This window comes from Callithrix jacchus, chromosome 9 (genome assembly GCF_049354715.1).
Source record: "Callithrix jacchus isolate 240 chromosome 9, calJac240_pri, whole genome shotgun sequence".
Taxonomy (NCBI): domain Eukaryota; kingdom Metazoa; phylum Chordata; class Mammalia; order Primates; family Cebidae; genus Callithrix; species Callithrix jacchus.
Window position 1 is genome coordinate 123667762 of NC_133510.1, and position 27897 is coordinate 123695658.

Consider the following 27897-nt stretch of genomic DNA (forward strand, 5'->3'; position numbering starts at 1 on the left):
ACACCCTGTCTCTATAGGAAAAAAAAAATTAGCTGGGTGTGGTGGCACACACCTGTAATCCTATCTCCTCAAAGGTGAGGTGGGAGGATCACATAAGCTCAAGGAAGTTTCAGCTGCAGTGAGTTGTATCAGGACACTGCATTCATCCAGCCTGGGCGGCAGAGAGTCCCCATCCCTTAACAAAACTGTAAGGCTGACTTAAACCAAACAAAAAAAATCGAACAAAAAGTTGTATGGCTTACTAACTCATTCGGAGCTCACCTGCTGAATGTAGCAAACTTGTTTACCTGGTGTGAGACTAGTAGAAGTATGGATTCTTGGGCCATGTGAGGAAATGGTATATATGCGGACTGATTTTGCGGTTATGCACATGTGTAGCTTTGCCATAGATCCCTCAAAAGGTAGAAGGAAGCCAGTGTTAGAACTGGTTTAGAGTGGTCTGTTGCTCAAAGCAATTGATAAGTAAGTTTATTTTTGCACTCTGTTCCCAGATGTATGTTAAGGATTTGGTTCTTCAGCTGTCTGAATTCTCAACTAATGTTTCTGTGGCTCCTTTTTAAGCCACTGTCACACATTCATTAGTCAGTTGCAATAAATGCCTTAAGTTTTTTTCCTAGTTAGCAGTAGGTGAAAACTTGTGACAACTCGAACAAAATAAGCCAACAAACAGGTATTTAAGGAATTTTACTGCTATGTCCTTCACTTTGAATATGTTGATTATTGGAATTAACTCTCATTACCCAAGAAGATGATACAGAATTCTATAGTAGTTTGACCAAAGCAAATATTTGTCATTGTTGGCATTTCAAATGGGCTGGGTGGCTGTAATCCCAGCACTTTGGGAGGCTGAGGTAGGCAGATTGCTTGAGCCCAGGAGTTCGAGACCCTGTCCTGCAAAAGAATAAATGAGCCAGGCGTGGTGGCACACACCTGTAGTCCCAGCTGTGCAGAGGCTGAGGCAGGAGGAGGAGGAAGAGCACTTGAACCCAGAAGTTCAAGGCTGCAGTGAGCCATGATCACTCCACTGCACTCTAGCCTGGGTGGCAGAGTGAGACGCTGTCTCCAAACAAGAAGAAGAAAGCTTTTTAAAAAACTCATGTAAAGGGTCTTTGTTAGATTTTATGAATTTACATGTGTGCCCTCAGGCAGTGTTTGTTTTTTGTTTAATGTGTGTGTTAGAAAGCTTGACTGTGTTGGCCACTGCCAGTGTCTGCTTTTCCAGCTTAGTAAGGAAGGATGGGCTTTGTAGCCAAATCCATACTTCTTCACTAACCATAATCCACTGCTTGTATTTAGGAACAAATTAAAAGGCAGAATATGTGGAGATTAAAAGATTAGGAAACTTTGGATATTGGCTGATTTTCAAAGTTGAACCTAAGCTGCTATGTTAACAACATAACAGCTAAAATCAGGGCTATTACAACAGTATGTAGGAACTCGGATGCGATGACTTCTTGATGAGATGGTTGCTCTAACAAAAGGGTAGTCTCAAGTTCTGTATAATTCCATCAAAAGATTTCTGCAGTATTTCATAAACTGAGCACGTCATATGCTTGATTCTGCTGGAAATTGTTGAAAGGACCTTGAATTACAGAGTACTGAGTTGAAGGGAAAGCAAGAAAGGTTAAGGTAAAAAGATAGTTTGTCTATCTTTTGTCAAGGTGATAAGAGCAAGAGTTTTCAGCATTCAAATATCTTTTTTTCTTATTTATTTCTTAAAATAGAGACAGGGTTTCACCATGTTGCCAAGCTGGTCTCGAACTCCTGGCCTCAAGTGATCCACCCACCTTGGCCTCCCAAAGTGCTGGAATTACAGGCGTGAGCCACCGTGCCCAGCCAGCATTCAAATATTTTAAGTCCCCATTTTTTCTCCTCCTTTACTACCTCATGTGGAAAAAAGCCGTTTGGTTTCTATTCTGTAAACTGTCATAAATGGTCATTTGCTTCCTAGCTACATGATTAATTTCCTCGAGATTTTTGTTCAGTGGTTGGTTTTAATTTGCCCTTCATTTGTACACAGGAAATAGGTACCTTTGGCTACCAGGATTTTCTTGATCTTTCTGGCTGGAGTGGCATACCATGGTTTCTTTGCCTGAGCTAATTGCCCTAAACATTTATATAACATTCCTTTTCTTGATTATATTCCTACAGTTTCATTCCAGTAGTGTTAATAGGCATTTCTAAGAACATTCAGCAGTGAATATCCTGTGAATATAGCTCAGAGGAGAGAAGGTGGGTTAGGAAGTGGGGAAAGTCATTTAGAAGTAGCAAAATAAAAAAAGGCAAGAGAGAAGGTAGGCCGTTTATGGGCAGACAATGGACCCTGGCCAGGAACCAGGCTTTTGTCCCATCCCCCTGGGGAGATATAACTGCCAGGGAGGTTAACGAAGGTCAGGAATTATGAAGCAGTTATTTTGAGGTTGGTGGTATGAAGCACTGCTCTGGCGTTCTTCCTGTTACTCCGGTACCAGAAACCAGGTTACTAAGTGATAATCTGCTTTGAAGAATGCCTCTGACCTGTGAATGGACCTGGAGATTTTAATGGCTTTGAAAATTGAGGTGATTTGAAGCCTTCAGTAAAACCACTTCAAGAAATTAAAAGAATTTCAGGGCCTGTTGGCTAGGATCTTGGTTTATATGGTTTTGTTGGAAGTCTAGTGGGTGCTCTTCACAGGAATGATTTGGGTTTATTAATGATAGGCTTTCGAATCATAGCACTATATGTCAGTCACTGTGGTAGGCAGTTTACAGTTTTCTTAATCCTCATGATTCTATAAGGAAGTATGGTAGAGTATTAGTCCTATTTTACAGACAAGAAAAACGAGGCTTAGCAGAGTTAAGAGTGATTTGTCCAAGTAAATGTGTATGTAGTCCTAGGCAGTATTTTTCAATAAGCTTTGCATAATCTCACTTAGCAAGCAGATAACTTACTGGCACTTGGATCATTCCTGATACCACCTCTCTCTTCCTTTCATTCAGAATTACTAATTTCAGCTGGATTCAATTTGTTGTCAGTTGATTCTGTAGTAAGGCCATATGTTGCCCCTCTGGAGGTGCTTGTCAACTACTCTGGACGATGGGTAAGCAACTTGCTTGCGATTACAGCATGAATCAGCAGCAGAAACTTCCTGACTGGTATTCTGACCTCTAGACTGAGCCACCTGTTAGAACTAGAGCTAGAAATGAGGATGCCAAGTAATTTAACTTGGCAGCCCTTAATTTGGTAATGGGGGAAGGCTGAGATATACCTACTGCTACTTGGTGGAGACCTTTCCGTTAGGGAAATGTGGGACAACTGAGAAGCTAAGTGTTTTTTTTTTTATTTTAAGAGACGGGGTTTCACTGTGTTGGCCAGGATGGTCTCGATCTCCTGACCTCGTGATCCGCCTGCCTCGGCCTCCCAAAGTGCTGGGATTACAGGCGTGAGCCACTGCACCCAGCCTTGAGTTAAGTTTTTAAGTCACTTATTTGTTGACTCTGGACCCTGAGTTTAGTGATCCTATTCATTTTGGAATGTGTCTCAACAGTAGTTCTTGGCAGTTGTTTTCAGCTGTGGCTGTGCATCAGAATCTCCTCAGGAATTTTTTTTTTTTCTCTGAGACGGAATCTTACTCTGTCACCAGGACTGGAGTGCAGCATCACGATTTCTGCTCACTGCAACCTCTGCCTCCAGGGTTCAAGCAATTCTCCTGCCTCAGCCTCCTGAATAGCTGGGATTACAGGTGCCTGCCACCACACCCGGCTAATTTTTGTATTTTTAGTAGAGACAACGGTTTCACCATCTTGACCAGGCTGGTGGCCTCCTGACCTCGTGAGAAACTTAAAAAAAATTAGGGGTGGGCCCCTTCCTAGGAATTCTTTCTGATTTTGTTTTGTTTATTTGTTTTGTAGAGATGGGAGTCTCAATATATTGCCCAGGCTGGTCTTGAACTCCTGGCTTCAAGTGATCCTCCCACCTCAGCCTCCCAAAGTGCTGGGCTTACAGGCATGAGCCACTGTGCCTGACCTTTCTTTCTGATTCTTTAAGCCTAGATTGGGCCTATGGGTCCTGGGGATTTATAATTTTAAAAGTCTGTGCAAGTGATTGTGGTGTGCAGCTAGGATTGGGAACCAGCATTCTGAGATTTAAAACTTTACCCACAGTTCCTTCTCTCAGGAACTTGACTTTTTTTCTGTTTTCCAAGATCTGAAGTGGATCATCTCATCACTCCTGTTCTACTCTTGAGTTTTTCACATGTATATCCTGGCAAATTGTCCACGAAACATCTCAAAAATAGTACTCTGAATTTTATCTCTGGGTCCCAGGCCTGATGATACATACCTTCAACCTTTAGCTGCCTGTTGCCTGGGTCTAGAGATAAGAGCCAGTCTCTCACTTGACATGTCTGTCTTCATACCCTTAGGTAAGTGGAAGACAAGAGAAAGGAGTTGATTTTAGCAACTAAAATCATGAATCATGATGTGGTCAGTTGTGGTTTGGAAATGAGCAGTTTACTGTCTATCAGAGAGCAGTTCTGTAAGCATTAGGAAACTTTCCTTGGCAGTGTGGTAATAAGTGAGGAAATGAAGACAGCCCTCTTGCTAAGTGCCAGTTTACTTTCTGAAGCCCTTGCCATGTGGAATCTGGCTTTACCTTATCTATGCAAACCATGAGGTGCATCTTGAAAGCAGCAATTAGGGTCTAGGATCATCTGAAACAGTCTTGGATAACGAGGTGATATGTTTTCTCTTTATATACCTATCCTTGTAAAATCTCTTTTGTTTGAGGTGATGTGGAGTTAAGGAAAGAAAGCAAAGCAAGAAAATGTGGCTGAGTTAGCTGGGGTTTTGCATCCCTGAATTTTCCCTCTATTTGAAATGTTTTTTTAAAAGACAAGCTTTTGCTCCATCACTCAGGCTGGCATGCAGTGGTACAAACATGATTCACTGCAACCTTGAACTCTTGAACCACTGTGCCTGGCTTATCTTTTTTTATTTTTTTGAGACAGAGTCTTGCTCTGTTGCCAGGCACCAGGCTGGAGTGCAATGGTGCCATCTCGGCTCACTGCAACCTCCGCCTCCTGGGTTCAAGCAATTCTTCTGCCTCAGCCTCCCATGTAGCTGGGATTACAGGCGCGTGCCACCATGCCCAGCTAATTTTTGTGTTTTTTAGTAGAGACAGGGTTTCACCATGTTGGCCAGTCTGGTGTTGAAAACCTGACCTTGTGATCTGCCCACCTTGGCCTCCCAAGGTGCTGGAGTTACGGGCATGAGCTACAGCACCCAGCCTATCTTTTTTTTTTTTTTTTTTTTTTTTTTTTTGACACGGGGTCTCACTCTGTAGCCCAGGGAAGAGAGCAGTGGTGCCATCGTAGCATACTGCAGCCTCAACCTTGGTGTAGGCAATCCTCCCAACTCAGCTTCTGAGCTAGAACTGCAGATTTGTTCCATCACACCAAGCTGATTTTTAAATTTTTTGTAGAGATTGGGTCTCGATATGTTGCCCAGGCTGATCTCAAACTCCTGGGCTCAAGTGATCCTCTTGCTTCGGCTTCCTAAAGCTCATACCTGTTATCTCAACAGGTATGAGCCACCAAGCTTAGCATCGAAACTTTGCTTTCTGATTGTTACTATTAGTGCCATGTTTAATACAAACTGTTGGTAACTAAAGTAGTAGGTAAAAGTCTAGTTTTTAAATTCTAACTTTATTCTGTTTTTTGAGACAGTCTCATTCTGTTGCCCAGGCTGGAGTGAATGGTGTGATTTCAGCTCACTGCAAACTCTGCCTCCCGGGTTCAAATGATTCTCATGCTTCAGCCTCCCAAGTAGCTGGGATTAAGTGCATGTGCCACCACCCCTGGCTAATTTTTGTATTTTTAGTTAAGATGGGCTTTCACCATGTTGGCCAGGCTGGTCTCTAACTCCTGGCCTCATGTGATCTGTCCACCTTGGCCTCCTAAAGTGCTGGGATTATAGGCGTGAGCCATCATGTCCGGCCTTAAATAATAACATTAAATTAAACTCTGGTCACTGTCCCAAAACAGGATTTAAGGGTAACTGGTAGGAGTAAACCTAGCCCTGTTTCTGTGACTGTCTGTTCTGTTTACACTGCTGCCATCTCACATGATTTAGATTGACTCCCAGGTTGTAGGTGGTCCGTTTAGAGAGAATGACATTTATTCAATAAGGTTGACAGAACATGAGTGTGAAGTGGTTGCTTTCAAAATTTGGACTCTGATTTATTAACTCACATTTTCTTTTCTCTGAGATGTTGTTTCACCTTGAATTTATTTAGCCTGCTGTAGGAAGCTGGTGATTATACTTACCAAGAAATAATTTCTTCTAAATTTAAAAAATTACTCAGAGAATATTACAAGTCTGCAGACAGTTACTTTTGTATTATATCAGAATCTTAGAGTGTGAGGGCCAAGCATAGGAATTCCTTAAAAGCTCACCTGGGTGATTGCTATGAACTGGCCAGATTGCGAATCATTATAAGAGGATTAAAGTGGGGCCAGGCCCCATGGCTCATGCTTACAATTCCAGCACTTGGGAGGCTGAGGTGGGAAGATCACCTGAGCCTGGAGGATCACCTGAGCCCAGGAGTTTGAGACCAGCCTGGGCAACAGAGTGAGACCTTGTTTCTACAAAAATTTAAAAATTTAGGCTAGGCATGGTGGTTTACGCCTGTAATCCCAGCACTTTTGGAGGCTGAGGGTGGTGGATCGCTTGAGCTTGGGAGTTTGAGACTAGCCTGGGCTATGTGGCAAAACCCTGTCTCTGTAAAAAATATAAAAATAAGCCGGGCTGGGCACGGTGGCTCACGCCTGTAATCCCAGCATTTTGGGAGGCCAAGGCGGGTGGATCACGCGGTCAAGAGATCGAGACCATCCTGATCAACATGGTGAAACCCCGTCTCTACTAAAAATACAAAAAATTAGCTGGGCATGGTGGTGCGTGCCTGTAATCCCAGCTGCTCAGGAGGCTGAGGCAGGAGAATTGCCTGAACCCAGGAGGCGGAGGTTGCGGTGAGCCGAGATTGCGCCATTGCATTCCAGCCTGGGTAACAAGAGCGAAACTCCGTCTCAAAAAAAAACAAAAAAATAAGCCAAGAGTGGTGGTATGTGCCTGGAGTCCCCAGCTACTTAGGGGGGTGCTGAGACAGGAGGATTGCGTGAACCCCAGAGGTTGAGGCTGCAGTGAGCCGAGATCATGCCACTGCACTACAGCCTGGGTGACAAACTAAGACCCTGTCTGAAAAAATTAGCTTGGTGTGGTGGTGCACACCTGCAGTCCTAGCTGGGAGGCTGAGTTGGAAGGATTGCTTAAGCCAGGATTGCTTAAGCAAAGGATTGCTGCAGTGTGCTATGATGGCGCCACTGCTTTCCACCCTGGGCTGAAAAAAAAAAAAAAAGGCCAGGCATGGTGGTTTATGCCTGTAATCCCAGCATTTTGGGAGGCTGAGGTGGGCAAATCACCTGAGGTCAGTAGTTCAAGACTAGCTTGGTCAACATGGCAAAACCCCATCTCTACTAAAAATACAAAATTAGCCAGGTGTGGTGGCTCATGCCTGTAATCTCAGCTATTTGGGAGGCCGAGGCAGGAGAATTGCTTGAACCTGGGAGGTAGAGGTTTCAGTGAGCCAAGATGGCATCACTGCACTCCAGCCTGGGCAATAGAGTGAGACTGTTTTTTTAAAAAAAAAGACTAGGCATGGTGGTTCGTACCTATAATCCTAACGGTTTGGAAGGTTGAGGCAGGATTGATTGAGTCCAGGAGTTTGAAACAAGTCTGGGTAACAAAGTGAGACCCCTTCTCTACAGAAAAAATAGACTGGGCATGGTGGCTCATGTGTGTAATCTCAGCACTTTGGGAGGCCAAGGTGGGTGGTCACTTGAGCTCTGGAGTTTGAGACCAGCCTGTGCAACAAGGGCAAACCCTGTGTCCACAAAAAACACAAAAATTAGTTGGACTTGGTGGTGAGTGCTTGTAGTCTCAGCTACTCAGGAAGCTGAGTGGGAAGGTGGCTTGAGCCTGGGAGGTAGAGGTTGCTATGAGCTAAGATTGCGTCCCTGCACCAGGCTACAGCCTGGGTGACAGAGCAAGACCCCATCTCTAAATAAATGAATAAAATGCATAAATAATTATTATATGTTAGAGTATAAATAAATTGGTGTAACGGTTTCAGAAAGCAACCTAAGAATATATAAATGGCTTTAATGACCATATTTTATCTGCTAATTCCACTTTGAGAATTTGACATAATTAATCTGTCTAAAAAGACTCCCGATGTTATTATATTAAACTAGCAAAAAAAATTAGATGCCACCTAAATGTACAACAGTGTTAGGTTGGTTACATTATTCTCTAAGTGTGGTGAACAAGGATACAGCAATTAATCGTGCTTTTGAAGACTAGGTTCTACACTACAAGGGGTTGTCCTAGGCCTTAGCAAATATATTCAAAGGGCATAAAAGCAAAACCATGTTTGCATATGTTCTAGAGGTCAAACTCAGAAGCTGTTAAATCGACAGAACCAAAGAAGTTGTGCTCTAAAAGCATATTAAAAATGCTCAGAGTAGTAAGAAAAGATATCTTCTATGCTTGTCATTTGTCACAAATCAAAAGATTTGTGGCAAGTATGTAAAATGGAGATTAAAATGAAACCATTGTTAATGGATTAGTGCTCTGTGAGTACTGGCAACTTTATTCTTCCCTATTTTCAGAATTGAACATGTATTATAATTGGAGAGAAAAACATTTTTTAAAAAGGATATAACTCAAGCTGATATATGCTTTTCTTTATTTATTTTTTTTGACAGTCTTTTCGCTGTCACCCAGACTGGAGTGCAATGGCATTTTCTTGGCTCATTGCAATCTCTGCCTCCTGGGTTCAAGCGATTCTCCTGCCTCAGCCTCCCAAGTAGCTGAAGTAGCTGGGATTACAGGTGCCCATCACCATGCCTGGCTAATTTTTTGTATTTTTAGTAGATATGGGTTTTCACCATGTTAGCTAGGCTGGTCTCCAACTCCTAACCTCAGGTGATCACCCGCCTTGGCCTCCCAAGGTGTTGGGATTACAGGCGTGAGCCACCACGCCCAGCCACTAATATGCTTTTAGAGCACAACTTCTTTGGTTCTGTCGATTTAACAGCTTCTGAGTTTGACCTCTAGAACATATGCAAACATGGTTTTGCTTTTATGCCCTTTGAATATATTTGCTAAGGCCTAGGACAACCCCTTGTAGTGTAGAACCTGGTTATGCTATAGTAATTTAAAGGAGAATATCTTCTGTCCTGCCACCAGGTGAAATACTTTTCCTTAATACAGAATGGCTGTTTCATTTCCTGTAACTGTATCTGAAGTTTTACAGGGGCAGTGGTAAGCTGTGTAAAATAGAGACATTATCGACTGAGAATCTATGTGGTTTGATCTACACTGTGTTTGTCTTGAGGGAGGGGATACTTTAGGCTTCATTATTGCAGGAAAAAAAACACATGTTGTCTTGCTCAAAGCACTTGTGCTCTGGCCCAAACCCAGATTCTTGGAGATAGTAGCAGGGCCCATTTACCTTTGTTTAAATAGTTTTGCTGGGAGGTGTAGGGCAGCTGGCTTGAGTGAATTTATCACTTCTTAAGGCATTCTTTTATGTTTCTTGCTTTCAGATGGAAAGAACTCAAGTGGATCCAAGCGTTACAATCGCAAACGTGAACCTTCCTACCCCAAAAATGAAAGTTTTAGCAACCAGTCCCGTCGCTCCAGTTCACAGAAAAGCAAGACTTTTAACAAGATGCCTCCTCAAAGGGGCGGTGGCAGCACCAAACTCTTTAGCTCTTCTTTTAATGGTGGAAGACGAGATGAGGTATGGAATTGGAAAATGTCCTCTCTAGAACATAAGCATGAGATTTGATCCCACTCCTGCCCCTCAGTTTATCAGTAGTTGAGGAGGGGAACAAGAGGTAGAAGAATAGATAATCAGAGGAGTCTTGAGTAGCTGAGAGGGTTAACTAGGTTTGAAACCTTGCCTCCTTTTTTCCCCTGAAGATTATGAAACTTTCCTTGGAGGAAGGAAAATTTTTTTTATGGCAAATTTGGGGTTCCTTAATTTGTATGATCCTTTCATTATCACTCTTGAATTATAGATACCTTTTGGAATATTAAGGTAATAAAATGACATTTGCCTTTGTAATCTAGCAAAATGTAAAATGCCTATATCCATAGTCTCATTTTTTTTTTTTTTTTAGGAGTTTCTTAGCTATGCTTTTGTAAGTGCAAGGGTGTTCACTGCTGGGTTTGTAGTTGCAAAATTTGGGAAATAACCTAAATGATTATCAACAAGAGACTGGCAGAGTATGTTGCATAATATGTAATTTTTATAGAATAAGACAGATTAAAAAAATGTAGACCGAGGGAAGTAAAGGGATAGAGAAACAAGGAAGACAGTTTTGAGGCAAAGCAAGTAGGCTACCATGGGTGGAGGAGGAGAGGCAGGAAATGTACCCAAAGACTAGGAAAGGGATCAGATCAGGTGGGGCTTTGAAGGAGTCTGACTTTTGTTCAGAGAGATGGGAACCCATTGAAAGGTTTAATAAGAAAAGTAAGGTAATCTGATTTGGAGTTTTAAGGGGAAGAGTGGAAGCAGGAAGACTAGTAAAGAGGCTACAAAGATATTCTTGGTGAGAGGATGGAAGCTTTGAAAGAGGGTGAGTGATGGAAGTGGTGAGAAATGTTAAGATTGAGACATTACTTGCAGGTAGAGGCAAGACCTTTTGTTAGATGTGGGGTCTGAGCAGAGAAAAGGGTGAGTAATGTTTTTGGCATAAGCCCAATTCAGGTGCCTTTTGCTAGAATGGAGAACATTCTTTCCAGAAGAGCACAAAGTTTTTTTGGGAGAGGGGATAGGGTTGAGATACAGAACTTCAGTTTGGAAATATTATATGTACATTGAAATTCCTATTTGATAAATATAAGCAGAATATAAACAGAGGTTTGTAGTTCACTACGAATCAACAGTCAAGGAAGAGACCGAGGTTAGAGAGCTTTCAGCATACAGTTGGTGCTTAAAGCTGTGGAACTAAGTGAGGTAGATTAAGGAGTGAGTGTTGCAAATATGGATTAGGTTCAAGAACTAAACCCCTGAGTCTGGATAAGAGACTAGCAAAAGAGAGCACAGTCAGGGTGGGAGGAAGAGAGCTGAAAGGCATTGCAGAATGTCGTCAGTTTTGTGAAGTGCTGCTGATAGGCTGAGTATGAATAGGACTGAAAATTGACCATTCGATTTGAAAATGTGAAGGTAGGTGTTTGGCCTTCAGTTGCTTTGGTGGAGTGTTGAAGACAAAAACCTGGCATCTAGATTGGAGAGAATGGGAGGGTAGGAAGAAGAAATAGCAAGTATAGACAGTACTTTTTAGTGGTTTTGCTTAAAGGGAAGAGGGATATGAGGCAGTGCTTGAAGGGACTGTGAGCTTGAGGGTTTTTTTTTGAGATGGAGTTTTGCTCTTGTTGCCCAGGCTGGAGTGCAGTGGCATGATCTCAGCCCACTGCAACCTCCACCTCCTGGGTTCAAGTGATTCTTCTGCCTCAGCCTCCTGAGTAGCTGGGATTACAGGCACCTGCCACCACATCTGGCTAATTTTTTGTATTTTTAGTAGAGATGGGGTTTTGCCATGTTGGCCAGGCTGGTTTCGAGCTCCTGACTTCAGGTGATCTGCCCTCCTTGGCCTCCCAAAGTGCTGGGATTATAGGTGTAAGCCACTGTGCCCAGCTGCTTGAGGGATTTTAAGATTAGGGAAATTATAGCATGTCTGTGCTCATGGGATGGTTCTGGTGAGAGGGAAAGTGATGCAGGGGAAAGGGAGAGAATTGCTGAGCAGTGTCCTTGAGTCTGAGATCTAGTGTGAAGTGGAGCAGTTGGCTTTGATAGGAACTCTGCCAGTTCATCCCCAGTAACAAAAGGAAGGCCTGGTGCTGGAGGTGGGGTTGGAGGCAGTTGGAATTATATGCTGATTGTTGTAATTTTCTCAGTGGAAGACATAAGGTGAGCCGAGAGGAGATTTGGAAGCGTGAGGAGTGAAGGAGTTATCTGGGAAAGTGAGAGATGAATGGACTGAAGGAGTGTACTAGGATTGCAGTACTATCAGGCAGCACGAGGGTCTACTATGGTGAGGCTGATCAGTGTGGTTGTGTTTGTTAGCTGTGTTTGTCTGCTCCAGAGCTGATGTGGAATAGGCTAAGAGTTGAATTAATCAGGGGAAGGTTTTGCCAGGTGAATGCAGAAGATGTATGAAGAAGTAGGTGATGGGGCCGGGCATGGTGTCTCAAGCCTGTAATCCCAGCACTTTGGGAGGTCGAGGTGGGCAGATCATGAAGTCAGGAGTTCAAGACCAGCCTGGTCAATGTGGTGAGACCTTCTCTCTACTAAAAATAAAAAATTAGCTGGGTGTGGTGGTGGGCACCTGTAATCCCAGTTACTCAGGAGGCGGAGGCCGGAGAATCGCTTGAACCCAGGAGGCGGAGGTTGCAGGGAGCTGATATCACGTCACTGCATTCCAGCTTGGGTGACAGAGCAAGACTCCATCTCAAAACAAAATTTAAAAAAGGAAGTGGGCAGTGGACCATAGGTTCTAAGCCAAATCTGACAGGTTGGATCATTGATTTGGAGATCCTAGTCGGGGTAGAGAATTGATGGAGTCAGGACTAAACCTGGGGAAGGGGAGTGTATTCCTGGCTAGACAAGAGAATGCTCAAAGTTAATATGGTGGAAGAGGTTGTGGTTGTCAGCGTAGTCTAGACTCTGTAGAACACTCCTGTCTAATAAGATATCAGGCCACATATGTATTCTTACAATTTTCTAGTTGCCTGCACTAAAGAAGTAAAAAAGAAGTCAATTTTAATATATTTAATTCAGTATATCTAAAATGTAAATTTACTACATGGTACAACCACATTTCAAGTGCTTAGTAGCTACATCTAGCTAGTGGCTGCTGTGTTGGACATTACAGCTCAAGAAGGAAACCCCATGGGTATGGGTGGCTAAGATGGGAGGGGCAAGCTAATTGGAAGAGAGGACCTGGAGTTCAGGGTATTGGGAGGATAATCAGGAAATATGAGTAGTGTCCGAGAAAGTGACACTGGCCAGTTAGGACAAGCCGAAGATGTTAGAAGGTTGAGAATGTGGAGGATTTTATTGACTGAGCATAAGCTCTTAGATCTAAGTTTGGGGTGCTGAGTGTGGAAGATTGATTAGGGAGATAATCAGAGCCATGTGGAGATGAAAAATAAGGGATGACCTGGAAGTCTTGGGCTTCCCATATTGGACAGACATAAACAGAATGTGGTGTTACCTTTAAGCTCGATTGTTAATATAAGAAAGGAAGTTATCTGACTGTATCGTATACCACCAGTTGTATTAAATTATTACTTTTTTTTTTTGAGACAGAGTCTCGCTGTGTCCCCCAGGCTGGAGTGTAGTAGCGTGATATCTGCTCACTGCAACCGCCACCTCCCGGGTTCAAGCAATTCTCCTGCCTCAGCCTCCCAAGTAGCTGGGATTACAGGCACCCACCATGGCGCCCGGCTAATTTTTTTTATTTTTAGTAGAGATGAGGTTTCACCATATTGACCATGCTGATCTTGAACTCCTAACCTTGTGATCCACCCACCTTGGCCTCCCAAAGTGCTGGGATTACAGGCATGAGCCACCACGACCTAATTAATTATTTTTAATTGATTATTTTTGAGACAGGGTCTGCTGTGTCACCAAGGCTAGAGTGCAGTGGCATGATTATGGCTCACTGCAGCCTTGACCTACTGGGCTGAAATCATCCTCCCACCTCAGCCTTCCAGGTAGCTAGGACTATAGGCATGTACCACTAAGCCTGGCTAATTTTTAAATTTTTTATAGAGACATAGTATCCCTGTGTTGCCCAGGCTGGTCTCAAACTCCTTGTCTCAAATGATCCTCCCTACTTGGCCTCCTAAAGCACTGGGATTACAGATGTGAGCCACTGTGCCCATCTGAATTTTTTTTTTTGAGACAGAGTCTTGCTCTGTCACCCAGGCTGGAGTGCAGTGGCACGATCTTGGCTTACTGCAACCTCTGCCTCCTGGGTTCAAGCAAGTAGAGACGAGGTTTCACCATGTAAACCAGGCTGGTCTCAAACTCCTGACCTCGTGATCTGCCTGCCTCGGCCTCCCAAAGTGCTGGGGATTACAGGCAGGAGCCACTGTGCCCGGTTGCCCATCCTCATTTTATTTTTAAATTTTAGATTTTATTTTTCAGACACAGAGTCTTACTATGTTCCCAGGCTGGAGTGCAGTGGCTATTCACAGGTATGATCATAGTGCACTGCAACATTGAATTCCTGGGCTCAAACGATCCTCTTCAGCCTCCTGAGTGGCTGAGACTGCAGGTGTGCACTACCATGCCTGGCTTTGTATTTCTTTTTTTTCTTTTTTCAAAGATTGGTTTTCACCGTGATGGCCAGGCTGGTCTTGAACTTCTGACCTCAGGTGATCCACCCACCTTGGCCTCCCAAAGTGCTAGGATTACAGGCGTGAGCTACCGCGCCTGGCCTGTATTTATTTTTAAAGGTATTAGTCCATTCTCTCTTTGCTATTAAGAACTACCTGAGACTGGGTAATTTATAAAGAAAGAGAAGTTTAATTGACTCATAGTTGTGCAGGCTGTACAGGAGGCATGACTGGGGAGGCCTCAGGAAACTTAACAATTATGGCAGAAGGCGAAGGGGAAGCAGGCACATCTTACGTGGCAAGAGAAGGAGGAAAAGAGCAGAGGATAAGAGGAAGTGCTACCTCCTTTTTTTTTTTTTTGAGACAGAATCTTGTTCTGTCACCAGGCTGGAGTGCAATGCCATGATTTTGGCTCTTTGCAACCTCTGTCTCCTGGGTTCAAACAATTCTCCTGCTTCAGCTTCCCGAGTAGCTGGGACTACTGGCGTGTGCCACCATGCCCAGCTAATTTTTGTATTTTTAGTAGAGATGGGGTTTCACCATGTTGGCCAGGATGGTCTCGATTTCTTGACCTTGTGATCAGCCCGCCTCAGCTTCCCAAAGTGCTGGGATTACAGGTGTGAGCCACTGCCCAGCTATATACTTTTAAACAACCAGATCTCCTGAGAACTCACTGTCATGAGAACAGCAAGGGGGATGTCTGCCCCATTATCTAATCACCTCACTAGACCCCTCCACCAACATTGGGGACTACAATTCTACACGAGATTTGGGAGGGGACACAAATCCAAACCATATCAAAGGTCATATACCATGATTCTGTATGCATAGAATATCTCAGAGAATATGTTAAGTTCCTCTGGAAGAGAAATTACGTTTCACCATATCCCTTTTTGTATTCTTTTTCTTTTTGTTTTTGAGATCAGGCTGTCACCAGGCTGGAGTGCCGTGGCACGCAGTCTGTCTCCTGGGTTCCAGCAATTCTCCTGCCTCAGCTTCCCGAGTAGCTGGGACTACAGGTGTGTGCCACCACGCCCAGCTAATTTTTATATTTTTAGTAGAGACAGTGTTTCACCATGTTGGTCTTGATCTCTTGCCCTTATGGTCTGCCCTCCTTGGCCTCCCAAAGTGCTGGATTACAGGCATAAGCCCCCACGTTTTTGGATTATTTACCATGTATGTGCAAGTGCTGCTTACCAAAAATATTCAAATTTGACTAAGCAGCAAAAGCCTTAAATTTGCATTTTCTTTGACTTAGTAATTCCTCTGTACATTCAAAAGAAATAATTGTAGGTACTCAAATATTTGTGCATAAAGAATGTATCCAAGGCCGGGCATGATGGCTCACGCCTGTAATCCCAGTACTTTGGGAGGCCAAAGCCCATGGATTATGAGGTCAGGCATTCAAGACCAGCCTGGCCAAGATGGTGAAGCCCGGTCTCCACTAGAAATACAAAAATTAGCCAGGTGTGGTGGCAGGTACCTGTAATCCCAGATACTGCTACTTGGGAGGCTGAGGCACAGAGAATTGCGTGAACCCAGAAGGCGGAGGTTGCAGTGAACCGATGATTGCGCCACTGCACTCCAGCCTGAGTGACAGAACGAGACTCTGTCTCAAAAAATAAAATAAAAATTAAAAATGTGCTTATCACAGCAGTATTTTGAAACAGTGGAAAAGCTGCAAATAATCTGTGCCATACAATAGGGCAGTAAACTATGGTATACTCATATAATAAAATGGTATGCAGCTATTTGAAGTGACTAATGGTTTATAACATTAAGTGGGAAAACGGAGCTGGGAAATGCCCTAGCCGACTTCCATTTGTTTTACTGCAATTTGGGAACATTCAGAGGACTGAAATACACCTTGACATGGTTTCCTCCACATCTTCGCTTGCAGTGTTGTTTCTGATATGGTTTCTTGGCTACCTTATAAACTGTTTCTGAATCTGCTGATTGGGTTTATTTCTGGACACAGAGCCAGTCTGCCTACATGTTCCAGTTCTGTCAGTTTTAATTTACAATGAGTAACTGTGTCTTAGATGGGAGGTCTGCTAGGATCTAGAACCTGTGTCAGCAGCTCTGCCTGCAAGCCATCTCCAGAGTGTGGCTACACAGACTCACTTTGCCAGAAGCAGACCAAAGAACGAATAGTTAACAGGCGTGAAGGTGTCGGAGTCCTATGGGACTGTTGAAAAGATTAATCCAGCTAAGTAAATTTTTGTGATTAAAGGTAGCTAGAGATGTTCTTTCTGGGTTTTGTCCTTGAATGGTTAATTGTCACTTAGGGCAGATTAAACAGTTTAATCCTATTGTAAAGGCTCTTTTTCCCTTCTTCACTTCTATTCACTCTTGGGTAGGCTTTTGTATTACTCCCTCCCAGGATGATTTTTTTGCTTTAAGCCTGTTTTATTTAATTTTTTTAAAAAAGGAATAAAAGGATGGCTACTCCATATACAAAGCCTTTTTAGTTACTATTTTAAGCTGTGTAGGCCTGGCCTGGTGGCTCACGCCTATAATCCCAGGACTTTGGGAGGCTGAGGAGGCTGAATCAGGAGTTCAAGATCAGCTTGGCCAACATGACGAAACCCCATCTCTACTAAAAATACAAATATTAGTCGGGAATGGTGGCGGCTGCCTGTAGTCCCAGCTACTCTGGAGACTGAGGCAGGAAAATTGAACTCGGGAGGCTGAGGTTGCAGTGAGCCAAGATTGTGCCATTGTACTCTAGCCTGGGTGACAGAGTGAGATGCTGTCTCAAAAAAAAAAATTTAAGTTGTATGGAAGGAGGGGTTTTTTTTTGTTTCTACTGTAAATCAGTGCCATCTTAATCTGAAATACTAATTCATTCTCATTCTCTCTAGGTAGCAGAGGCTCAACGGGCAGAGTTTAGCCCTGCCCAGTTCTCTGGTCCTAAGAAGATCAACCTGAACCACTTGTTGAATTTCACTTTTGAACCCCGTGGCCAGATGGGTCACTTCGAAGGCAGTGGACATGGTAGCTGGGGAAAAAGGAACAAGTGGGGACATAAGCCTTTTAATAAGGAACTCTTTTTACAGGCCAAGTGAGTATTTTGTACCTCGGAGGAAAGGGAAAGTTGGCCTTGCTGGATAGCTATGGTGCTGCTGTGAGGAGGCTTTCTTTTTTTTTTTTTTTTTTTTTTTGGGGGGGGAGGGAAGAAGGATGGTAGGGAGGAAGGAAGGGATGAAGGAAGGAAGGAAGGAAGGGAGGAGGCGGGGAGGGAGGGAAGAAGGACGGTAGGGAGGAAGGAAGGGATGAAGGAAGGAAGGAAGGAAGGGAGGGAGGAAGCCGGGAGGGAGGGAGGGAAGGGAAGGAAGGAAATCAAGCAATGAGAGAGACATTACTGACCTGGATCTAGAGGTTTACAAGTTGATTTCTTTTTTTTTGAGAGAAGGAAAGAAAAAAAAAATAAGTAAAGGAGAGGAAGAAAGAGGAAGAGAAAGAGGGAGAGTAAATGGAAATATTGCTTTATTTTGAAAAAAATTGAGTATTAATAATGGCCAATGAATGTTTCATTTAAACTTATGGGTAGGTGTGATGTGGTATTGACAAGAATGTATATTTTGTGTATTTGAAGTGGAGAGCTCTATGAATATTTATTAAGTTTACTTGTTCCGGATCTGAGTTCGAGTTCTTGATATCCTTATTAATTTTCTGTCTCATTGAATCTAAGTCTCGTATCTGGGTGTTAGGATCGTTAGCTCTTGTTGTTGCATTGATCCTTTTACCACTATATCTTTGTTGCTTTAAAATCTATTTTCTCCGATACGAGAATTGCAACTCCTGCTTTTTATTTATTTATTATTTATTTTTGCTCTCCATTTGGTTGGTAAATCTTTCTCCATCCCTTTGTTTTGAGTCTTTGTGTATCCTTGCATGTGAAACAGGTCTGGATGTAAAATGCCATTGGGTTTTGGCTGTGTCTTTTGATTGGGGGATTTAGTCAATTTAAATCTAGGGTTACTGCCATTTGATGTTGACTGGCTGTTTTATCCATTCGTTGGTGTAAATTCTTCTTTATGTTGGTGCTCTTTACTTTTTGGTGTATTTTTAGAAAGGCTAATACTGGTTGTTTCTTTCAGTGTGTAATGCTTCTTTCAGAAGCTCTTGTAAAGCAGGCCTGGTGGTAATAAAATCTCTGAGTTCTTGCTTGTTCATAAAAGATTTTATTTTTCCTTCAGTTGTGAAGCTTAGTTTGGCTGGATATGAAATTCTGGGCTGAAGGTTCTGTTCTTTGAGGATGTTGAATATTGGCCCCACTCTCTTCTGGCTTGTAGAGTTTCTGCTGAGAGATCTGCTGTAAGTCTGATTGGCTTGCCTTTGTGGGTAACATGACCTTTCTCTCTGGCTGCCCTTAGTATTTTCTCCTTCGTTTCAACCCTGGTGAATCTAACGATTATGTGCCTTGGGGTTGCTCTTCTTGAGGAATATCTTTGTGGTGTTCTCTGTATTACCTGGGGTTGAATGTTGACCTGCTTTGCTAGTTTAGGAAAATTTTCCTGAATAATATCCTGAAGGGTATTTTCCAGCTTGGATTCATTCTCTCCGTCGCATTCAGGTACACCTATCAAACATAAATTTGGTCTTTTCACATAGGCCCACATTTCTTGGAGACTTTGCTCATTCCTTTTTATCCTTTTTTCTCTAATCTCTTCTTCACGTTTTATTTCATTAAGTTGGACTTTGACCTCTGATATCCCTTCTTCTGCTTGAACAATTCGAGTGTTTAAACCTGTGCATACTTCTCGGAGTTCCTGTATTGTATTCTTCAGTTCCATTAATTCACTTATACTCCGCTCTAAGTTGTCTGTTCTCAATAGGATTTCATCAAACCTTTTTTCGAAGTTCCTAGTTTCTTTACGTTGGGCTACAACATGGTCTTTTAACTCACCGAAGTTTCTTATCCATTCCTTGAAGAGTGATTCTGTCATTGGGATGCGCTCGTTCTCCATCAAGCCTTGTTCCATTGTTGATGTGGAACTGTGATCATCTTTAGAGGGAGAGGCGTTCTGACTTTGAGTATTCTCTGCTTTTTTACGCTGGTTTCTTGCCGTCATTGTAAATTTATCCTCCTGTCTCTTTGAAATTACCAACTTTCAGATTAGGTCTCTTGGGTGGACGTCCAGGTTGTTAGTTCCCAGGGCCAGAGCAGCGGCGCTAAAACTGATGGTGCTTTTCTGCCCAGGATCCTCCTGTTGGGCTTCCTTCTTGTGTCCGTAGTAGGCGACTCTGCCTTCCCAGGGCTCCAAACCTCGGTCAGAAGGGAAACCGGTCCTGTTTACTCTGCGCCGAGCGCTCCCGCGCCGAGGTGCCGTCACAGCCGCTGCCGGGCTCTGGTGTCCTGCTGGGGACCCGGGCCGGTCCTCCGAACCTGTTTACTCTGCTCCGAGAGCTGCCACGCCAAGGTGCCGGCGGAACTGCTGCACCGGCCACGAGAGTCGCGCAGGCCACCCGTGTGTTTCCTCCACTGGGGGATCTCCTGCTCCGTGAGCGACCAGAATTTGTCAAAGTGTGGCGTCCTCTAGTTCTCCGCGCCTTCCCTGAGAGCTGCAATCCCGGGATGTTAGCGATTGGCCATCTTGGATCGTTCCTCCCCTGCTTCCTTTCTTTTACCCACTTTCCTGGTGGATGTTCTTGGTACTTAATATAATGCTTAAATAACTGTGTTAGTATAATGATGAGGTAGAAAGTATTTGGAGTTGGAAGAGGAAATTTCTTGAGAGCCAGTGGAATGACAGGCTATAGTGCTTGGCATACATTTGCTCAAATACCATCCCCTTTTTTTTTTTTTTTTTTATGTGTGGCCTTAGTCATAATTTAAGATTTGACCTTACATCTAGACTGAAGTAACCGTTTTGTCCTTTCTATGAACTGGTTTCAAATGATTGAGTAATAAGTCTTTTTTTTTTTTTTTTTTTTGAGACAGAGTCTTGCTCTGTCCCCAAGGCTGGAGTGCAGTGGCGTGATCTTGGCTCACTGCAACCTCTGCCTCTCGGGTTCAACCGACTCTCCTGCCTCAGCCCAAGTAACTGGGATTACAGGTGCCGACCACCACACCCAGCTTATTTATTTATTTATTTTTTGAGATGGAGTCTTGCTCTATCACCTAGGCTGGAGTGCGGTGGCATGATCTTGGCTCACTGCAACCTCTGCCTCCCGGGTTCAAGCGATTCTCCTGCCTTAGCCTCCCTCGTATTTGGGACTATAGGCGAGTGCCATCAGGCCCGGCCAATTTTTTTTGTAGTTTTAGTAGAAACAGGTTTCACCATCTTAGCCAGGATGGTCTCAATCTCCTGACCTCGTGATCCACCCACCTTAGCCTTCCAAAGTGCTGGGATTACAGGCATGTGCCACTGCTCCTGGCCTAATTTGTGTATTTAGTAGAGATGGGGTTTCAACATGTTGCCCAGACTGGTCTCTAACTCCTGACCTCAAGTGTCCACCCACCTTGGTCTCCCAAAGTGCTGGGATTACAGGCATGAGACATTGTACCTGGCCAAGAACAGTGTTTTCAACTACCTTGAAGACTAGGCATATTTTGGGTTCTAAGGGGTGAGAGAGAAAATCTGGCTTACTGCTGTTTGATGGAGTCACAGTCTAGGTTAATTTTAGTTCAAGGATGCCTTCAGGGAATTTGACTGGACTTGGAAGCAGAAGAAAACAGTTCATGGATTTAGACTTCTGCTTGCTGAGTCTTTGGGTTCCTTCCAGAGCTGGAGCTCAGAACTGAGGCTGAGGTCCTAGTGCAGTGCCTCATGAACCAGGGCTGTTAATGGCCTGCATTTGATTTCTAAGTGAAGACGACGAGGGCTTATTGGTAGATTCTGACAGTCTAAGTTTTTCCTGTCTTTCCCCCTATTTCTAGCTGCCAATTTGTGGTGTCTGAAGACCAAGACTACACAGCTCATTTTGCTGATCCTGATACATTAGTAAACTGGGACTTTGTGGAACAAGTGGTGAGTAGCTCAGCCACGCCTGCCTCTAAGCTATGAGTGGGAGAGAGCACTAAATAAAGGTACTGTGGTGACACAGCAGCTGTTGCCTGTGTTCACTGCTTGATACCCTTTTCTGCCTGGCCTTTCTATAGACATTTCTCAGAGGTCAGTTCCTGGTTCTTCCTGGGGTCCATTTTGTGACTAATTGGCACTTGCCTATAGGGATGGTATATGAAAGGCTTTGATTTGCAGGTTTGTAAGCTGGGAAATAGTAACCTCTTACACTCCTGACCTGGGTTGGACTCATTGCTTCATTGGCAGCCATTTGTAGCAATCAGTATCAAAGTAGGCCTCAGCCTTGTGGCAGGTGAGCAGATGAATGAGCCACACAGTTGTTTTTTTTTTTTTTGAGACAGAATCTATCTCTGTTGCCAGGAGTGCAGTGGTGCTATCTTGGCTCACTGCAGCCTCTGCCTTCCTGGTTCAAGTGATTCTCCTGCTTCAGCTTCCCAGCTAATTTTTCTATTTTTAGTAGAGGTGGGATTTCACCATGTTAATCAGTATGGTCTTGACCTCTTGACCTCATGATCTGCTTGTCTTGGCCTCCCAAAGTGCTAGGATTACAGGTGTGAGCCAGTGTGCCCGGTTTCTTCCCCTTCATCCCCAGACAGAGTTTCTCTCTTGTTGCCTGGAATACAATGATGCAATCTCGGTTCATCGCAACCTCTGCCTTCCGGGTTCAACTGATTATTCTGCCTCAGCCTTCCGAGTAGCTGAGATTACAGGCATGTGCCAGCACACCCAGCTAATTTTGTGTTTTTAGTAGAGATGGGTTTTCTCTTTGTTGGTCCGGCTGGTCTTGAACTCCCAACCTCAGGTGATCCACCTGCCTTGGCCGCCCAAAGTGCTGGGATTACTGGTATGAACCACTGCACCCAGCTTTTTTTTTTTTTTAAAGACAGAGTCTCACTCTGTTGTCCAGGTTGGAATACGGTGGCATCATCTTGGCTCACTGCAACATCTGCCTCCTGGATTCAAGCAATTCTCATGCCTCAGCCTCCTAAGTAGCTGGGATTACAGGTGCGCCTCCCCACTGCCCCACAACCATGACTGGCTAATTTTTTTTTGAGATGGAGTCTTGCTTTGTCACCAGGCTGGAGCACAGTGGCACAGTCTCAGCTCACTGCAACCTCCACCTCCTGGGTTCAAGCAATTCTTGCGCCTGAGCCTCCCGAGTAGCTGGGACTATACGCACATGCCAAATGTCTGGGTAATTTTTGTATTTTTAGTAGAGACAGCATTTCACCTTGTTGGCCTGGATGGTTTCGCACTCCTGACCGCAAGTGATCCACCCGCTTTTGGCTTCCGAAGGTACTGAGGTTACAGGCATAAGCCACCACACCTTGCCCAGTTGTACTTCTTTCTTTTTCTCTTTTTTTTTTTTTTGAGGCAGTCTCGCTCTGTTGCCCCACTGGAGTGCAGTGGCGGGATGCAATGTTGGCTCACTGTAACCTCTACCTCCCGGGTTCAAGTGATTCTCTTGCCTCAGCTTCCCGAGTAGCTGGAATTACAGCATGTGCCACTATGCCTGGCTAATTTTTATATTTTTAGTAGAGACAGCGTTCCACCGTGTTGTCCAGGCCGGTCTCAAACTCCCAGCCTCAAATGATCCACACATCTTGGCCTCCCAAAGTGCTGGGATTACAGGCGTGAGTCACTGTGCCTGGCCCTAGTTGCACTTTCAAAGCTCCTACTGTATTTTCTATTGAAGTTATAAACTCTAGGTATCCCCTTGTTGATCCTAATAGGATAACTGTTGAAGAATAATAATTTCAAAATAGGCGCTGTTTTTTTTTTTTTTGATGAGTAGGGACTTTTGACCCCAAAGCTTGAACTCTGACTAATGTGAAAATGTATAAAATCATCTGAGAATGACACAGAAAGCATAAAAACTTAAGTTTTATTATATTTTTAAAAATATAGGCACACATAAAGTGAAGTATTTTTGATGCATTTTCTGTTGGAAATTACTGATAAATTACTTCTAGACCCTTTATAGACCTTTATGCATACATTTTTTTTTTTTTTTTTTTTTTTTTTTTTTTGAGATGGAATCTCGCTCTGTCACCCAGTCTGGAGTGCCACTGCCCAATCTCAGCTCACTGCAACCTCCACCTCCTGGGTTTGAGCAATTCTTCTACCTCAGCCTCCCGAGTAGCTGGGATTACAGGCACCTGCTACCATGCCCAGCTAATTTTTGCATTTCTAGTAGAGATGGGGTTTTACCACGTTGGCCAGGCTGGTCTTGAATTTCTGACCTCAGGCGGTCTGCCTGCCTTGGCCTCCCAAAGTGCTGGAATTACAGGCATGAGCCACCACTCCCGGCTGCATGCATATTACATCTTTTTTGTAAATGGGAATATAGTGATTTGCCATTATAAAAAATGTAATGTAGAACCCCCAAAATACCTGTTGTGTATTTATTATATTAAGCCATTATTATGGTTTCCTTAATGATTTGCTTGAAGAGCTGTCGTATATGTACTACATTGTTAAACAATTTTTAGAAGATGTGTTGCGTATAAGGATGTATGGGGATGGGGATGAAAGAGTAGAGGCTTATAACTTTGACAGTCCCTAATCAATTCTGCAAGTAGTGAACCTTGTGGTGGCATTTTGTTTCAGCGCATTTGTAGCCATGAAGTGCCATCTTGCCCAATATGCCTCTATCCACCTACTGCAGCCAAGATAACCCGTTGTGGACACATCTTCTGCTGGGCATGTATCCTGCACTATCTTTCACTGAGTGAGAAGGCTTGGAGTAAATGCCCCATCTGTTATAGTTCTGTGCATAAGAAGGATCTCAAGAGGTGAGATTGAGACATTTACTAGATTCGATCCCAGTCTGTTCACTCTTTGCCCTGCTACATATAAGTGTCCATGTTTCAGTGTTGTTGCCACAGAGTCACGTCAGTATGTTGTTGGTGATATCATTACGATGCAGCTGATGAAGAGGGAGAAAGGGGTGTTGGTGGCTTTGCCCAAATCCAAATGGATGAATGTAGACCATCCCATTCATCTAGGAGGTGAGTTCTTTAAATTTTGGGGCAAATAATCCTGGGTACATTTTTAAGGTGATTGAATATATCCTTCTGTCAGAAAGTTAAGTCTTTGGGCAAGGCTTAAGCCCAAGGCTTAAACCCAAGGATTCCGGTAGGTTAAGGTGGAGTTTATAGAGGGTAGATTAACTCTTGGTTTCAGAGTTTTGTATATATTGTTTAATGTATACATCTTAATTTTTAATTTTACAAGGTTTTACTAGCTAGTGTCTTTCACTGTGCCCAGTCTTAGGGGTTCTGTAGTCAGCTAGTCTTGGTGCCTGTCGTCAGGAAACTCAGTAGTAGTCTGATAGAATAGACAGACTGGTAGACAAGCCATTAGGATAGTGTGATAAGTGCTCACAATGAGTGCCAGAGATGGATTCCCTGTGTTTCATGCAGAAGTGAGCTTTTGATTAAAATAGCATTTCAGTCTCTGGGGAAAAGATAGATTTCTCAATAAATGGTAGTGAAACAATTAATTCACTGGGCATGGTGGCTCATGCCTGTAAATCCAAGCACTTTGGAGGCCAAGGTGGGCGGATCACCTGAGGTCGGGAGGGAGTTCAAGACCAGCCTGACCAACATGGTGAAACCCTGTCTTTAAAAAAAAAAAGTTAAAAAGAAACAATTGATTCTTCTTAAGGAAAAAGTAAAATTAGGCTCCTATTTTATAACATTCATAAAATTAATTCCACATGGATTGAAGAAGTAAATGTAAAAACTTCAAAAATTTTAAACCTTTTATTTAAAAGAAAATAGAGGATAATTTCTTTATAAATCCTCAGATGTGTATCTGTCTGAAAGATTGTGTGTTCTCATTTGGGTGGTAAATATGTGTAATATTTTTTTCCTAGTGACTTTGACAGTTTAAATGTTTAACAACTTAAAACATTAAAAATGTGTAATGGGCCGGGCATGGTGGCTCATGCCTGTAATCCCAGCACTTTGGGAGGCCGACACAGGCAGATCATGAAGTAAGGAGTTCAAGCCTCTCCTGGCCAACATGGTGAAACCCCATCTCTACTAAAAATACAAAAATTAGCTGGGTGTAGTGGCACATGCCTGTAATCCCAGCTACGTGGGAGGCTGAGACAGGAGAATGCTTGAATCTGGGGATTGGAGGTTGCAGTGAGCCGAGATAACACCACTGCATTCTAGCCTGGTGACAGAGTGAGAATCCGTCTTAAAAAAAAAATTATTAAAAAAAAAATCCACAGATATGAGTAGATTTTTGAACCAGGCTGAAATGATAGATACTACAAAAGATTGATAAATTTGATTTTATAGGAAGGAAACTTTTATCTGAGAAGATTTCTTAAAGTTAACAGGTAATAAACTAGGGAAAGATTTACACATTTAAAACTAAGAATTAACATCCAGAACATATAGATGTTCTGTAAAGTACATTAATAACTAGTGGAAGAATGGGCTAAGTATGTGACAGTGTTTCCCAGTAAAGAAAACATTTTTGACCAGCCTGACCAACATGGTGAAACCCCATCTCTACTAAAAACGCAAAAAAATTAGCCAGGCATGGTGGTGCATGCCTGTCATCCCAGCTACTCAGGAGTCTGAGTTAGGAGAATCGCTTGAACCTGGGAGGCAGAGTTTGCAGTAAACTGAGATAGCGCCGTTGCACTCCAGTTTGGGCGAAAAGAGTGAAACTCCATCTCAAAAAAGGAAAAAAAAAAAAAAAAAAAAGACAAACCAACCAGTAACACCAACATTAAAGAAATGGTTGGTGGGGCACCGTGGTTCACACCTGTAATCCCAGCACTTTGGGAGGCCAAGGCGAGTGGATCACCTGTGGTCAGGAGTTTGAGACCAGCCTGGCCAACATGGTGAAACCCCATCTCTACTAGAATTAGCTGGGCATGGTGGCAGGTGCCTATAATCCCAGCTACTCAGGAGGCTGAGGCAGGAGAATGGCTTAAACCTGGGAGGCAGAGGTTGCAGTGAGCTGAGATTATGCCACTGCACTCAGCCTGGGTGACAGAGCAAGACTCCATCTCAAAAAAATAAAAAAGTAAGTAAGTAAATAAATGATGGCTTAGTGCAGTGCTCACGCTTGTAATCCCAGTACTTTTGGAGGCTGAGATAGGAAGATCATTTGAGTTTAGAAGTTCAAGACCAGCCTAGCAACATAGCAAGACCTCATTTCTGCTAGACATAAAAATACCATCCTGGCTAACATGGTTAAACCCTGTCTCTAGTAAAAATACAAAAAATTAGCTGGGATTACAGGTGTGAACCACCGTTCCCTTCCAGTTTGAGGTTTTTTTGTTATTACATACAATGCTGTAATTAATAAACATTGTGTGACTAAAGTCTTAACTGCATCTCTGGTTTTCTTAAGTTTCTTGTATTAAGAGCGAAGCTATAGACCTTATTTTAAGATCATTGTTATTTTCTAGGAAATTATGCTAAATTACCCATTTTCTCCCCAGAGAAAAGGCTGTATTTGAAAGTTCCTATTTAGCTACACCGTCGTGAGCTTTGAGTGTTGCATGTCTTTGATCTTGCTGGTGTTCTTGTAGATGAACAGCACAGCCAGTACTCTAAGTTGCTGCTGGCCTCTAAGGAGCAGGTGCTGCACCGGGTAGTTCTGGAGGAGAAAGTAGCACTAGAGCAGCAACTGGCAGAAGAGAAGCACACTTCCGAGTCCTGCTTTATTGAGGCAGCTATCCAGGAGCTCAAGGTAAGAGGATGCATTGGAGACTCTAAACCTTTTCACTCTGTAGGGGGTCTCTGGTTAAAACTAGAAATGCTAAACCTTTTTATGTCGGGGGTGAGTGGATGGTCACTGGGGATAAGTTACTTTCATCCCACGTTTAAGACCACATTAAGACAATAAGCACACATTCCACAGTAAGACAAGGAGAGAATGGCTAAAAAAGCCAATTTGTTCTGGGCTTTGGTGATGGGAGAGAAGGTTTAACCTAGGGCTTTTAAAGCTCTTTCTAGAGCTAAAAGGAACAAGTCAAAATGATTTTATAACTAATTGTGACAGTGGAGTTTTTTAGATAAGCTAGGTTCTTTTTTTTTTTTTTTTTTTTTTGGGGGGGGGATAAGCTAGGTTCTTAAAGGAAAGTAGAGGTTTTTGTTTTCTGGGAAAATACTTAGATTTTATTCTAGAGGTATTTTAAGAGACATTGTAGGCTGGGCATGGTGGCTCATGCTTCTAATCCCAGCACTTTGGGAAGCCAAGGTGGGCGAATCACCAGGTCAGCAGTTCCAGACAAGACTGGCCAACATAGTGAAACCCCGTCTATACTAAAAATAAAAAAATTAGCTGGGTGTGGTGGCGGGTGCCTGTAGTTTCAGCTGCTTGGGAGGCTGAGGTAGGAGAATCGCTTGAACCTGTGAGGCAGAAGTTGTAGTGAGCCAAG

General features: G+C 43.3%; 1 protein-coding gene across 6 annotated transcripts in view; it reads left to right on the forward strand.

The window, feature by feature from the left end:
• RNF10 (ring finger protein 10) overlaps nt 1-27897 on the forward strand; it is a 44312-nt gene that overhangs the window by 2160 nt on the left and 14255 nt on the right. For 4 of the 6 annotated variants that reach the window (XR_013522161.1, XR_013522162.1, XM_035257826.3 and 1 more), the window contains exons 2-7: nt 9645-9841; nt 17316-17515; nt 21338-21428; nt 24093-24277; nt 24357-24493; nt 27046-27206. Coding sequence is in view for 3 of the 6 variants with exons in the window: in XM_035257826.3 (XP_035113717.1) it covers nt 9645-9841; nt 17316-17515; nt 21338-21428; nt 24093-24277; nt 24357-24493; nt 27046-27206 (971 nt within the window). In the remaining 3 variants the exon portion in view is untranslated. Of the gene's footprint in view, nt 1-2973; nt 3081-9644; nt 9842-17315; nt 17516-21337; nt 21429-24092; nt 24278-24356; nt 24494-27045; nt 27207-27897 lie in introns of those variants that run through there. The other 2 variants (XM_035257827.3, XR_013522163.1) reach the window with 2 other exon arrangements.